The sequence below is a fragment of the Dreissena polymorpha genome, chromosome 4 (assembly GCF_020536995.1).
Source record: "Dreissena polymorpha isolate Duluth1 chromosome 4, UMN_Dpol_1.0, whole genome shotgun sequence".
Lineage (NCBI taxonomy): Eukaryota > Metazoa > Mollusca > Bivalvia > Myida > Dreissenidae > Dreissena > Dreissena polymorpha.
The window spans coordinates 71,547,184-71,561,204 of NC_068358.1; the positions used below are offsets into that span (position 1 = coordinate 71,547,184).

Consider the following 14,021-nt stretch of genomic DNA (forward strand, 5'->3'; position numbering starts at 1 on the left):
AGCGTACGAAAGAAAAACTAAGTCAATAAAAAGCAATTATTTCTTGCTTAAATAATACCATTTGGATGAGTTTGTGGTTAAGACCGGTAAACTTTAATAAGTTCTTGCAGTTTCAGTGTTCCTTAACCCTTGCATTGTTGACAACATTTTGCACCCATGGACAAGAGAGAGCCCATTGCAACTCTCAGCAACCCATTGGGTTATAAAGCTGAGAGTTGAGTTATTGCAACTATTAAGCCACCAACAACCATCATGCTCATGGCCCTTATTGTTCAGGTGTTTGTATTTTGTCCATTTTAATATGGGAAATGTTTCATTCTGATTGAGAAAATATCTAATTTAGTATTGACAGGCCTTGAACATTATTTCCTGAGTCTTGTTGTCCTGCTGGGTGAGTAGGCCTGAACATTGACTCTTCCCTGTAGTTAAATCTGATCACCCTGCATTATTTTAATTTTATACAAGAACATTAAATCTGACAAAATTAAACCAGGGCTCTATCAAGTTAATTATTAAATGCTTAAGAGAAAATACTTTGTTAGGGTTTTGTTCACAAAATAAATACTTTATAAATGATAAGATAAGATTTAAAGCAACATATGGTCATGAAGACTAAAAGAGCACATTTGTCACAACTGAATTCGTCAGTACCTGCAACATCATTGAAACTGTAACATCAAATGTGCATTTCCATTGTGTAAACTATTTTGTTTGTGTACTCTCTCTGTCAGTGTTGCAGGAGATTCTGCATTGGTTTAATTCCCAAACCTGAAAAAAGCATTTACAAAGCCAGTATGTATAAAACTTACTTTGCCTTTCCATCAACTATAGTCACAAATTTGGGAAGCCCATGGATTTTTCAAGGCCTGTTTAGGAATAAGTAGTTTGCAACGAGTAAATCAAATCAAATAAGAGAAAAACCAAACTTGACAGTTAATTAACTTTATTTCATTTTTTTTCAAAGTAACTCAAGATCCCGAAGTCGTTCGCCAATCGCAAAGCGGGAGCGGGAGCGGTCGCGTGAGAGAAGTAGATCCCCACGACGACCCCGCAATATGAAATCAAAAAGATGTATCATCAGCAATATACCATATGACCTGAAGTGGCAAGAAATCAAGGATCTCTTCAGAAATGAAGGTACATCGATAGCTAATGCAGTTTTCCAGAGAAACTGATTGTAAATGGATGCAACTCAATAATAAAAGAGGAATTACCTAAATGTTTCAATATAGTGCACCTGAGCTCAAGTTCTCATGTTGACCTATTGTGATCACCCTATTTCCGGCGTATGAGTCAGCAATTCTTTTCCTTCTTTATAAAGTACCCGTAAAAGTTACTTTCATAATTTTTGTAAAAAATACAAACATTAGCAATTGCCGTCTGAAACATTTCTAAAAGGAAGGAAAATTGTTCCAAAAGTGCATTATCCTGGTCTATCGTAAGTTCGTGGATATAACAAATAGAACAGTTTTATAAGTAATTATATTTTTGTTTTGATCAGGGCAGGCGAAATCTCAAAAAACTATACTTGTACACGGACAACAATTTAGGAAATTTAACTTGTCCGTTGCTGAACTACACTTGTCTGTTAAACTTAATGTTTATATAAATTATAAACGCATTTATTGTTATACCTACACATGTACCATTTTAATAAGATAAAAAAGTGGCCAGTTTCTTAGAAAACTGATGATGGCAACGGTGTAATCCTCGTGGAAATTGTGCATTTCATGCGTAATATTGTCAAAACATTGTTTCATCACGTTAAGCGTTTTAACACAGACTCGTTGAATTAATTACACACAACTGTAAACGTTTTGTTTTATTCTCAAATGAGCATAAGTAAATGTGTACTCCGACAAACACATCTGAATTTTAATGACAACCATTTCCATATGCAAAGTTGCCATCCGGCAATGCTCCAATTTGTATGAAATTACATGAGAAAAAATGATGCTAGAATTTAGCCAACATTTGATATGGGAAGGTATAAAACCCGGAAATGTCCGGAAAACCCGGAATTCTTTTAGGTAAAACCCGGAAAAGGTAAAAATGGTTATAAATGCATTATTATTCGTCCGATATGAATTATAATGGTACCGTTGGAAAGAAGAGCCTCCAAAGCTTCTAACGATGTAAAAATAGTGTATGGCAGGGTCATTGTCGGTCTGTACATTACGGTCAAAGTCCGTCTACTTTTAGGTTTTTTTTCGCACACAAAAAATGCCTAATGGAAAACCCGGAAAAGGTAAAAGTGGTTTAGAGGAAACAGTTTTATTAATTCGACATTAATTATAATGGTACCTTTGTAAAGAGGATCCTGATAAGTGCCTACGAATTATTTTGATTTATATCTTATATTGAGGGTAAATAGTATATATGATGGCTTTTGTTGTCATGAGAGCAATAAGGAAAAGACAGCGGGTGGTTTGACTATTTTCCCCCATGATCTTATTTCTGGAGTTAACTTATTATTTTATTAAAAACATGCGACGTTGTTTTTGTTTCATTTCATTGTGCCTTAGAAAGTTACAGTTATGTTGCTCTGGTGAACATACAACCATTGAGTAGTTGAATAGTTTAATCAAATAAAGCGTATTCTCTTTTATTGTAGTTTGATTGAAAATGTCATGCAATTAGGTTAATTAGTGTTTTGCTTTTGAAGGTTTGTTTTTTCTTTTGGCAAAGTGTAATGTTTCGGCGCCCTTAAACCGGGTCTAAACCTCAGGCTATGCGTTGCTTTACATTGGCCATGTTAATGCGGTGACCCCAGTGTGTGTCGTGTTTTTTCTTGTGTCTAATTAAATTGCATTTGGCCACATGCCTAAAATGACCGGCCTTGTTTTGACAATACAATAATTTCCTGCAGATTCAACTTGATATTAACGTTATTTATAAATGAAATTGGACTCGAATCTGTTAGTTCATCCATAATACACAATTATTAAACAGCGTACATTCATCAGCATAATTTGCTAAACGTAATATGAAGCGATGTAGCTTATTAGAATTTTCAAAACCCTATTGTGTGTGTTTCCAAAATAATCGTACATTATGAAAGTATGACGATATGTTGAACAATCCTGACAGACGCGTTAACTAATTATATTTGCGTAAATTACTTGTATTGCCCTCTTTTCGTTATTATTGATGAAAACACGGAGCTTCATATCACGTTCGATTATCTCTAGCGCCACCTCTGTTTGGAGTTGTATTATTTATTGAGTCAACTATACTTCCAAGATGGTACTTGTAACCGATAGTAAAAATGAAGATAAGTAAGTTTATATGTCTTCAATGATATCACAAGTCCCTTAAATGTAACATGTGGAAAAAAGCAATTAAGATTAAAGAAACCTCAGCTAATGTAATTTACGGCATGCACAACACGTGTTAAACATTGCCCAATTACCGGGGTCTTTGTGCCGATGTCGTTTGAACCGATAACGAACACAACAACCTGTAATGATGGTTATATGTACAATGAACAGGATTTGATGTGAATAAAAGATAATATATCCCTTTTCCGTATATACAAGAGAAATTGAGAAAAATAAGTTTCAGTCTCGTGAAAATGTGACATTTTATGTCGTGGGGACAAAGCAGGATGAAGATCCGTATCGCGCATGCATACCACCGCTTTAGTTTTACATGAAATTGGTGGGGTTATGGCGGGCACAAATCTTGACCAAAACGTGACCAAACGATCGTTATTTGGGCATTCATAACGTTGAATATACGTGACACGAGTGTGGTGCTTTATGAAAATTTCGGTTTGGGGGACTCAAAAAATGTATTTGAAAATCTTAACAAGTATTATCAAAGTACGGAATCCGGATAGTGCCATTAATAATCTCGTCCTCCTTTCATAACGGGCGATAGAACAAGTAATATCAAGAAACATGATGGTTATAATGACGTTTCTATGGTGTTAATTTTTTTTCAATAACAAATATGTGTCACTATGAGCTGTGTATCAGCTGCAGCGAATCTACCGTGTATTTCATTTCTGGAGAAGATCCTATCAGCAGCTAGGCCAGTGTTGACCAATTCACAATGAATTCACTAATAAGGATCTTGTGTATTCATTTTTGATACAGTGTATTCATGGCTCAAATCTCATTATTGCTGGTATGACACACCGTACTTTGTACGACTAAACAATGCAAATGAAAATAAATCCAGAAACAGAAACTTAAGTGAAATGGCGAGTTGATACGGATTAAAATGTATAGAGTTCAATATAAGTATTTACAAATATACACAATTGATCTTTAAGAAAATAACATGTTTTTTTAAATTCCGTAGTATTGTTCTGATATTCTAGATGTGTTTAGAAGATCATCATATTTGCCAAACATTTACAGGGATATTTTTATGATATAATAAAATAACATTATCACTTACAAGCGGATTTTTAAATTGACTCGATCAAAATTACATTCTGAACCTTATTCAACATATAAATTATTGTATTCTTTATTAATTAGGAAACATACATGCATTCCTAAATGAAAAAAATATTTTTAATATACATTCTGTTTTTGACGGTAATAGCCGTTTTACTGCGACAGTGAATTGTTAGCATGAATTAGCTTTACACATAATTATATAGCCTCTGTATGGGGGAATGAGGTAGAGTCCGACAGATTCCTGTACAATTGAGGTTAATAGAGGCAAATATTTCAAGGGCCAGAACTTCCTAAATAAAAGGCAATATATAACTTCCGGCATTAACGTACAACTGCATGTTGCCCTGAAGAATGTCCATGAGTATAAATGAAAATCCATTGAAATAATAAGAGGAGATGCGTTCACAAGAAATTATTCTTATACTGAGTATATTGAAAAAATAATCCAAGGGTCATTATTTCAGTTTAACGGTAAGCGATATTTAAATTTCCAAATAAAAGACGGGAGAGCCCCTATGAAATTGACGGGAGGGTTTTTATCCGGATGCCTTATATCCCTATTATATGCATGTAAAGTGATAATGTCGAAAGAAAAGCGTGTTGCACGAAAATCGACTTTAAATACTCCAAACTAAATTTTAGGGTCGACAAGAAAAAAAACGTAGGGTCGGGTGACCGGAAACAATTTTACGCTTTAAAACTGTACCTTTATAACAGAACATGTCATAATTTGGTAGGGAAATCAAACAACTTATACCAACCTACATCGCACATCTGATATTGAAAAAATACTTTTGCATATTTTAGGAACGTCATAAATTTTCCTTCACAACGATATTATTTTAATTCAAGTCGGTAGAAAATATTGCTTTTATATTTACTTTTATCTTTTCCGAATTTTACGCAAAACATAATTAGGCATTAGAAATCATAAAACTTTACAAACTTTGGACGCTAACAAGAGTGCTTATTTGATATTGTAAAACATTATTGTTGCATGTTTTACAAACCTTAGAGGGCCTCTCTACTAGGATACCATTATAATTAATATGGAAAAAATAATATAGCTTTTATAATCACTTAAACATAGGTTTTCCTTAAATGTCAGTATCTCTGTTTTTTGTATTATATATTGTAAAAGTCGCATTTTTCAGCTGATTCGTGTGATATAATTATCATGACGCTATGTTAAAAAATAAAAATTTTATTAAGAAAACATGTACATCACATGCGCAATTTTCTGGATGGACGGACTTTTTGACGTTACGTCATAGCATATTTCGATAATAACATGAATATAATATTGACACATCATTTAAATGTTATGAACCTATACAATTACAACTATTAATGTAATACTTGATCAATATCAAATTTCGTATTTTGCATGGTTTGTTTTTGAATACACGTTTAAAAACAACAAATAAAATAAGTTGTAAATAAAATTAGTTTAACACAAGACAAACACAAACCATATCTCCAGGTTAATTTCAACACTGTGTTGACTGCCATTACTACGAAAGTACAAGTTTTTAATTGAAATAACGAAATAAATCATGAACTTCTTCCATTTAGCTTTTGTTTTGACATTGTTATTATCTTATATTTATTCAAACCAAGTCATACATGAACAGCACATTCGTCTTTTAATACTACTTGTATGTATATGCTGCCCTGTATCTTTTTGAGCAACAGTATTTTAAAGTATTTTATTAAAATAATTGACTTGCAAAACCAGCATAGTTGTTGATAACCTGTCATCAGGCTAACGGAGTTCACATTTTGCAAATGCATTTTGTGTTTTGACCTTTTTGGTCAGTCATCCTGGTTATTCACAATATCATGAGGCGTTTAAGACACAAAGGTTGCATTATATCTAACCATTCAGAACAGTAGTATTATGTTATAACGTATTGGGTTGTTGGTTACATGGTTAACATGTACTACAGTATTTTATAATGGTATCAACGCCATTGATAAGAAATGAAGCATTGGGAAGACTAGCAAGCACTGATTAACAAAGTATAAAAATGAAGTGTCTTGAAACATTACACGTGTTTATATTTGCATACACAACCGGATTTATAAGCAGGATATTGTGTGTAAAACGCCGAAATATATTGCTGACATAATGATTTTGTTTACCAAATATCTCCGCTCAATATTTACGCCATTGCTTTCGGATTGGCCAAACGCGTCCAATTGTGTCGTATCATATGATCAATTGTTCAAGTTATCTTCTTTGTGAGGGAAAACTATTTTTTTTCCTGTTTGCGTGTTATTTGGTGTTTTATCTCAACATAATCTTCCGGTCTTTACATCCATGTCAGTTGGATTTGAATGAATTTTCTTCCTGTCCAATTGTATCGTATCATATGATCAATTGTTCAAATTTTCTTCTTTGTCAGGGAAAACTATTTTTTCCTGTTTACGTGTTATTTGGTGTTTTATCTCAACATAATATTCCGGTCTTTACATCCATGTCAGTTGAATTCGAATGAATTTTCTTCCTGTCTGTTTTAGTTTTGGGTTTGAATTATAAAATTGGAAAACCAATCAAGCACACGCGAGTTAGTTGTACTTCAGGAAGTAGTGTGATTTTGCTTTAAATGTATAATATAGCTTCATAAGCTCACCTGAAAATACGTCATGATGTTATAAGTCAGTCGTAATTGTATGTAGTGAGTTCTACCATTCAACTCGGTTAAAACCACAGCGGTGTTTTAAGACAGTATTTCAATATATAATTTTCATTTTTGCAGATGAAATAAGCCAGGAAATGTGATGTTCAAATTATACATTATATATATGTTTTTTATACATAATGACTATTTAACCGTCTTTGTTCAACTTAAATATAAATTGTAGTTGATTCAAACGGAACACTTCACCCAATCGACGGAACTGTACGTAATCCAACTCGGCTTTCGGCTTTTCACGTCCCAACGTCCCGACGTTTGTGAGTCTAGAAATTTAGTTAGGTAGGAGCGATGTGACACACTCTGTGTTTTCCGGACATTTCCGGGTTTTATACCTCCCCTTTGGTATTAATAAGGCATTTTAAAATTTAAGACGAACGTTCAACATTTAGGTACGGAATGAACGAGCAAACCAGTCTGTACACTACCTATTAAACAGACGGGCCGAATGTTGAAAATGCGGCATGATAGCCTCCTGGTCTCTTTTCATGCTTATAGAATAAGCGAGACCACTGTGCAGGAGAGTGCCCATATTTTAGCTTGATTGCTCCGCAAATAGCACTGACAATGTTATCGGTTTTGTAAAACTTAATAACGGCTTTAAAACAATCTATTTTTTTTGTATTTCTCAACCCGACTGGTTGTCCACGGACAACTTAATTGAAAAAAATCAGTTGCCCGGACATGCAAATGTACGAATCGGGCAACTCGGACATTTGATTTCGCCACCCCTGTTGATCAAATTAATATAATTAAGCATAAATTAAATCCTCACCTGTGTGAATAATAACAAAGAATCAAATTCAATTGTAATCTTGTCTTCCAAATTCAAGTTAACAAACACCATCCATCAGAATGAACTGCCATTTTGAATTAATGTAAGTTCGTGGATGACACATGTGACGTCTTTACTCCAGAACAGTCATTAAATGCTTTATATTGATTAATGTAAACATTAATTTTTAAAAGCTTCAGTAAAAAATCAAAAATAAAATTTAAAAAAGGAAAAATGCGTAGCCCGCAGCAGGACTCGAACCAGTGACCCCCCGGAATCCTGAAGTAAAAACGCATTAGCCATCTGAGCTATCCTGCCAAGCATACATAAGATGCGTATTTTTTACCTTATATATGCAATCTTCATAGTTTCACAAATTTAAACGACAACAGAACTCTCCAAATTATTCAATCGTTTCGTGTTTGAACGCTTTATAATTTTTAGGTTTTTAAATGGTAAAAAGATGCATATAATGGCCATATTAGACCATGGCAAATGTTCAATAATACTGTTTCCTCACAAATATCATAACTAAACCGAAAATTTGTGAATCTGAAACAACTTTTCTCAATTTTGTCAATTTACCAAATCGTGAAAAGATCCCTTTAAATGAGCACTGAAATGGGACAGTTCAAGCCAAAATACTGTTATACATTTAAATGATTATCTTAATTGATTTGATTTGATTTGTGAAATTTATACCAAGCCATAAAAAGTAACTCAATTTTCTAAATCGGAAGATTTTGCAACGTGAATTTTCCCAATTTCAGGGTTTTTTCGTGTTAGTTTTTTCTCAAAATGGCATGGTACAGGTACTTTTCCAATTCGGAAATAAACACGCTGCCAGCCTAATAATGCATCAACTCTTAGCTCGTCAAACTTAATGCCACATTTTCTCGATGAAATTTGCTCAGAATTTGTTTTATTGTTAAAAATCCCTAGACCCAAGAAAATTCGTTCGCATGTATCTTCATAATTCACTGTCCATTTCTAATCTGGGTCACATTTGTCCACAGATTTAGTATTCATGCTGATATTATGACAAGTTTTTAATAAAAGAATTCTCATTACCGTAACTTTAAAGTCCATATTTTCATTGAACTTCAAATAAAATAAGATTGTGATGATTGTGGCAAGAAATCCTGTCTTAAATGTTAAATATTTAACATGTAAAGGGTTTTCATAAGAATTTTAGCATGATAAGATATGAAATTTATTTGTGTTGATTGGTATTTACTGCCAAACTGGTCATTCAGCAAAAATAAAAATAATCGGGCACAGAAATTGAACCAGATTGTAGTAATTTTATTGTTCTGTAGTCAAACTTATTTAAAATCTGTGCATAGCTTTTAAAATAAAATGAAAGTTGTAATATTTTGTTTCAGTTGGTGATGTCATATATGTTGAGCTGTATACCAATCCTGATGGCAAGCCAAAAGGAAGTGGGTAAGCAGTGGGTTTTTCCGCCTTATTATCAATCTCAAAAAGTCCATATTTTTCCTAAAGTTTGCAAATGAAGGTTATATATGTATAAAAAAATATATGTAAGAAGATCTACATGTAACACTTTGTGTTCAAGTAAAATCAACCAAATAATGGCGTTTAGTACAAAATATGTGAACTTCTATTTATCATATGTTTCATAGAAGAAGCTGAATCTCGTTAGAGCGTTAGGCCTTTTCCTGGTGACTTCTGTATGTTGGAATCTATCTTTGTAGCGTTGTAGAGTTCCGTGACTTAGACACGGCTGGCCTGGCCATCGAGAAGATGCACAGATATGAGATTAATGGTAGAAAACTGGTGGTCAGAGAGGTCAGTAAACAGGGCTATTTGATAATTTTGTTTTTAGCTCATCTATTTTTTGAAAAAAAAAAAGAGCTATTGTCATCACCTTGGCGTTGGTGTCCGGTTAAGTTTTGCCTTTATGTCCGCTTTTCTCATAAAGTATCAATGCTATTGCATTCAAACATGGTACATTTATTTTACTATCATAAGGGGACTGGGCAGGCAAAGTTAGATAACTCTGGCTTGCATTTTGACAGAATTATGTGCCCTTTTTATACTTAGAAAATTGAAAATTTTGGATAAGTTTTGTGTTTAGGTCCATTTTATTCCTTAAGTATCAAAGCTATTGCTTTCATTCTTGCAACACTTACTAACTATCATAAGGGGACTGTGCAGGCAAAGTTATGTAACTCTGACTGGCATTTTGACAGAATAATGTGCCTTTTTATACTTAGAAAATTGAAAATTTTGTTAAGTTTTGTGTTTAGGTCCACTTTTTTCCTAAAGTATCAAAGCTATTGCTTTCATACTTGCAACACTTACTAACTATCGTAAGGGGAATGTGCAGGCGAAGTTACATGTATGTAACTCTGACTGGCATTTTGACAGAATTATTGGCCCTTTATACTTGGTTTAATTTAATTAAGTTTTGTGTTTTGGTCCACTTTACCCCTAAAGTATCATAGATATGGCTTTCATACTTGGAACACTCGCAAACATCATAAGGGGACAGTAAAGGACAAGTTGCATAAGTCTGGTTGTCATTTTTATGGAATTATGGCCCTTTTTTGATTTAGTAACTTTGAATATATGGTTACATTTTGCGTTTAGATCCACTTTACTTCTTAAGTATCAAGGCTATTGCTTTCAAACTTCAAATACTTTCATGCTATCATGAAGGTACTTTACCCAGGGGTTCCACTGGCCCAAAAAAAGTTGTCGCCACTTTTTCGCGGCGTGAATACTGTCGGTTATTCCACCTTATTAATAAGAACAATCATTTAAAGAAATCTTACTACATTAATGTCATTGACTATATTATCACTTTAAAAAGTATGTTATTTCATAAGAAAAACAATAAGTACCTTCATAAGTCATACCTTCATAAGTCTTAATAAGCTTTATTTGTATATAAATAACATTTTTTTCAACTTGATAAACAACACAGATAACCAAAATAATATAATAATTTTAACATCAATGTATTAAACAGTATGCTGCATAAATGTTTCGTAATTAATTATTTAAACATAAAATCACACCAATGTTCATCATTTGAAAGGGAATCAGAAAATAAAGCATCTCACTTCAAAGTGTTTAACAGTTATATTTGGTCATTTGGACATGATATACATCAGCTTCTGTTGTTAACAAGTTTTCTGTTAGTGGTGGATGATTTCCAGGTTCAATTAAATGACTGTTGTTCACGCCTTTTTCCTGACAGAAAGGCCCAGATAATTGCCACCATCCATTCTAGTTGCCTGAAATAACATAAAACATATTTTTACAAACTATCAACATCAAACCAACACATAAATGTCCCTATCTTTAAATGTCCGAATTTAACATATCCGAAATATAGTACATCGAGTGAATGTTTTATATTTAATTCAGAAAATGTTGTTATCTTAATCAATTTATATCCTTCCCAGAACATTACAATAATGAATCTATTAAACAGAAATGCTCACAAATACCTGTTGAAACAAGTTTTTATTTGTTGATGTGGAGAAATTAAATGCTTTTGCCAGCCCCATGGTTTTGATTTTAACAAAGAAATAGCGGCCCCAATAATCATTATAATTATTGATCGTCGTGACAGTTTGTCCCCGTGTTACTTAACTTATTGCTCAATATCATAAAGGAGCCGTTAATCCGATACTAACCCCCATAAAACTTGACAATAGCAGTAAAAACACCGTTTGTAACACTTACACACTTCGGTGATTTCTAATGCACTCTGCACTGTAGGTCGCTTACATCGTCGTAAATCAATATTTACAACTGACAGACGCTGGCCGCTAATGCTCGGTCGCGTGCTTTCGACTCGCAGTACATTTTCGGATAGGATTTTACTGATTTTTTGAAATTCGCCACTTTTCAAAAATTGGAGCCACATTTAAAAATGGCGATCGACAGCGGAACCCCTGTTTACCTGGCAAGTTGAATTTAACCTTGACCTTTGAATGACCTTGACTCAAGGTCAAATTATTAAATTTAGCTAAAATTGCCATAACTTTTTTATTTATGATTAGATTTGATTGATACATTGACAAAACAACTCTTACCTGACATACCACAATAGACCACCCAACCCATCCCCCACGCCACCCCCCCCCCACCCCCCCCTCCCTTGGAATCCCCCCATTAATCCCCCCCCCCCAATTTTTTTTGTAAAGATCATCTAATAAATGACCACCACACCCTTACACTATACCCCCCCACCCCCCACCCAAAAAAAATAATTTTAATTCCCCCGGTAGGGTGGCATATAGCAGTTGAACTGTCCGTCAGTATGTCACTCAGTCTGTCTGTCTGTCCGTCCGAAAAAAACATTGGCCATAATTTTTTCACTATTGAGGATAGCAACTTGATATTTGGCATGCATGTGTATCTCATGGAGCTGCACATTTTGAGTGGTGAAAGGTCAAGGTCATCCTGTAAGGTCAAATGTCAAATTTATGGCGTCTGTCCGTCCGAAAACTTTAACATTGGCCATAACTTTTTCAATATTGAAGATAGCAACTTGATATTTGGCATGCATGTGTATCTTATGGAGCTGAACATTTTGAGTGGTGAAAGGTGAAGGTCAAGGTCATCCTTCAAGGTCAAATGTCAAATATATGGCTTCTGACCGTCCGAAAACTTTAACATTGGCCATAACTTTTTTAATATTGAAGATAGCAGCTTGATATTTGGCATGCATGTGTATCTCATGAAGCTGCACATTTTGAGTGGTGGAAGTCAAGATCAAGGCCAAGGTTATCCATTAAGGTCAAAATAAAATTTAAAAAATTCAAAGCGGCATTCTCTTGAAGCTGCACATTTTTGAGAGGTGGAAGGTCAAGGTCAAGGTCATCCTTCAAGGTCAAGGTCATCCTTCAAGGTCAAAGGTCATTTTTTTTTTAAATTAAAAAGCGGCGTTCTCATGAAGCTGCACATTTTGAGAAGTGGAAGTTCAAGGTCCAGGTACAGGGCTTTTTTTCCTTCTTTTGGACCCGCTGAAAAACGGCCCTTTCCCCTCGGATTTTTTTTCCCCTCAGCAGGTAAATTTTCCCCCAGACTTCATTTTTTTCCCCTAAAAAAAATATAAAAAAATAATATTTTTTTAACTTTAAATACATAAGTTAACCTGATCCAGTGTAGAAAATATAACATATTGCATAATTAAATTATCTGTTGCCTTGAATTTGTTTTAAACACAGCAAAATAAGTTAAATTGATTATTTAAGACTTTCTTTATTTTCCCCCAAATCCGGCGTTTCGCGTGATTTTTTTCCCCAAAATCCGGCATTTCGCGCGATTTTTTTTCCCCTAAAAAAAGGCCAGGCCCTTTCCCCAAAGTCAGATAAAAACCCCTGAGGTATTTCTTCAAGGTCATGGTCATCCTTCAAGGTCAAAGGTCAAAAAATAATAATTTCAAAGCGGCGTTAACATGAAGCTGCACATTTTGAGTGGTGGAAGTTCAATGTCAAGGTCATTCTTCAAGGTCGAATGTTTATTGTTTTTTTCAAAGTTTTCATGAAGCTGCACATTTTGAGTGGTGGAAGTTCAAGGTCAAGGTCATCCTTTAAGGTCAAGGTCATTCTTCAAGGTATTTTTTTTAATACAAAATTTCAAAGCGGCGTTCTCATGAAGCTGCACATTTTGAGTGGTGGAAGTTCAAGTTCAAGGTCATTCTTCAAGGTCAAGGTCATCCTTTAAGGTCAAAGGTAATTTTTGTTTTCAAAGCGGTGTTCTCATAAAGCTGCGCATTTTTAGTGGTGGAAGTCTTAGGTCAAGGTCATCCTTCATGGTCAAAGTTAAAAAAAAGAATTTTTTTTTCAAAGCGGCGCAATAGGGGGCATTGTGTTTCTGACGAACACATCTCTCGTTTTTTTCAAACAGTGTTAAAAAAACAAATATTTCATTTATTATTTTATTTTTGAAATACCGTCGCACCATCCCGCCCAAGAATCCTTCCCCCCCCATTTTTGTTTTTTTCATTTTTTTTTCATTTTTGGAAGATAATGTAATAAATGACCACACCGGGACCCCCACACTATACACCCCTCTCCACTCCACCCCTCCCTCATTTGTGCTTGAAATTGAGATAGGTCCCTACACCTTTAAAAAGAAAAATAGATGAGC

The 14,021-nt window shown here is 34.2% G+C and overlaps 1 protein-coding gene across 2 annotated transcripts in view; it reads left to right on the forward strand.

Moving 5' to 3' along the window:
* The window catches only part of LOC127877656 (myelin expression factor 2-like), a 49,316-nt gene that overhangs the window by 1,824 nt on the left and 33,471 nt on the right, over positions 1-14,021 (forward strand). For both annotated transcript variants that reach the window (XM_052423734.1, XM_052423735.1), the window contains exons 2-4: positions 965-1,137; positions 9,272-9,332; positions 9,605-9,698. In XM_052423734.1, coding sequence (XP_052279694.1) covers positions 965-1,137; positions 9,272-9,332; positions 9,605-9,698 — 328 coding nt within the window. The remainder of the gene's footprint in view (positions 1-964; positions 1,138-9,271; positions 9,333-9,604; positions 9,699-14,021) is intronic.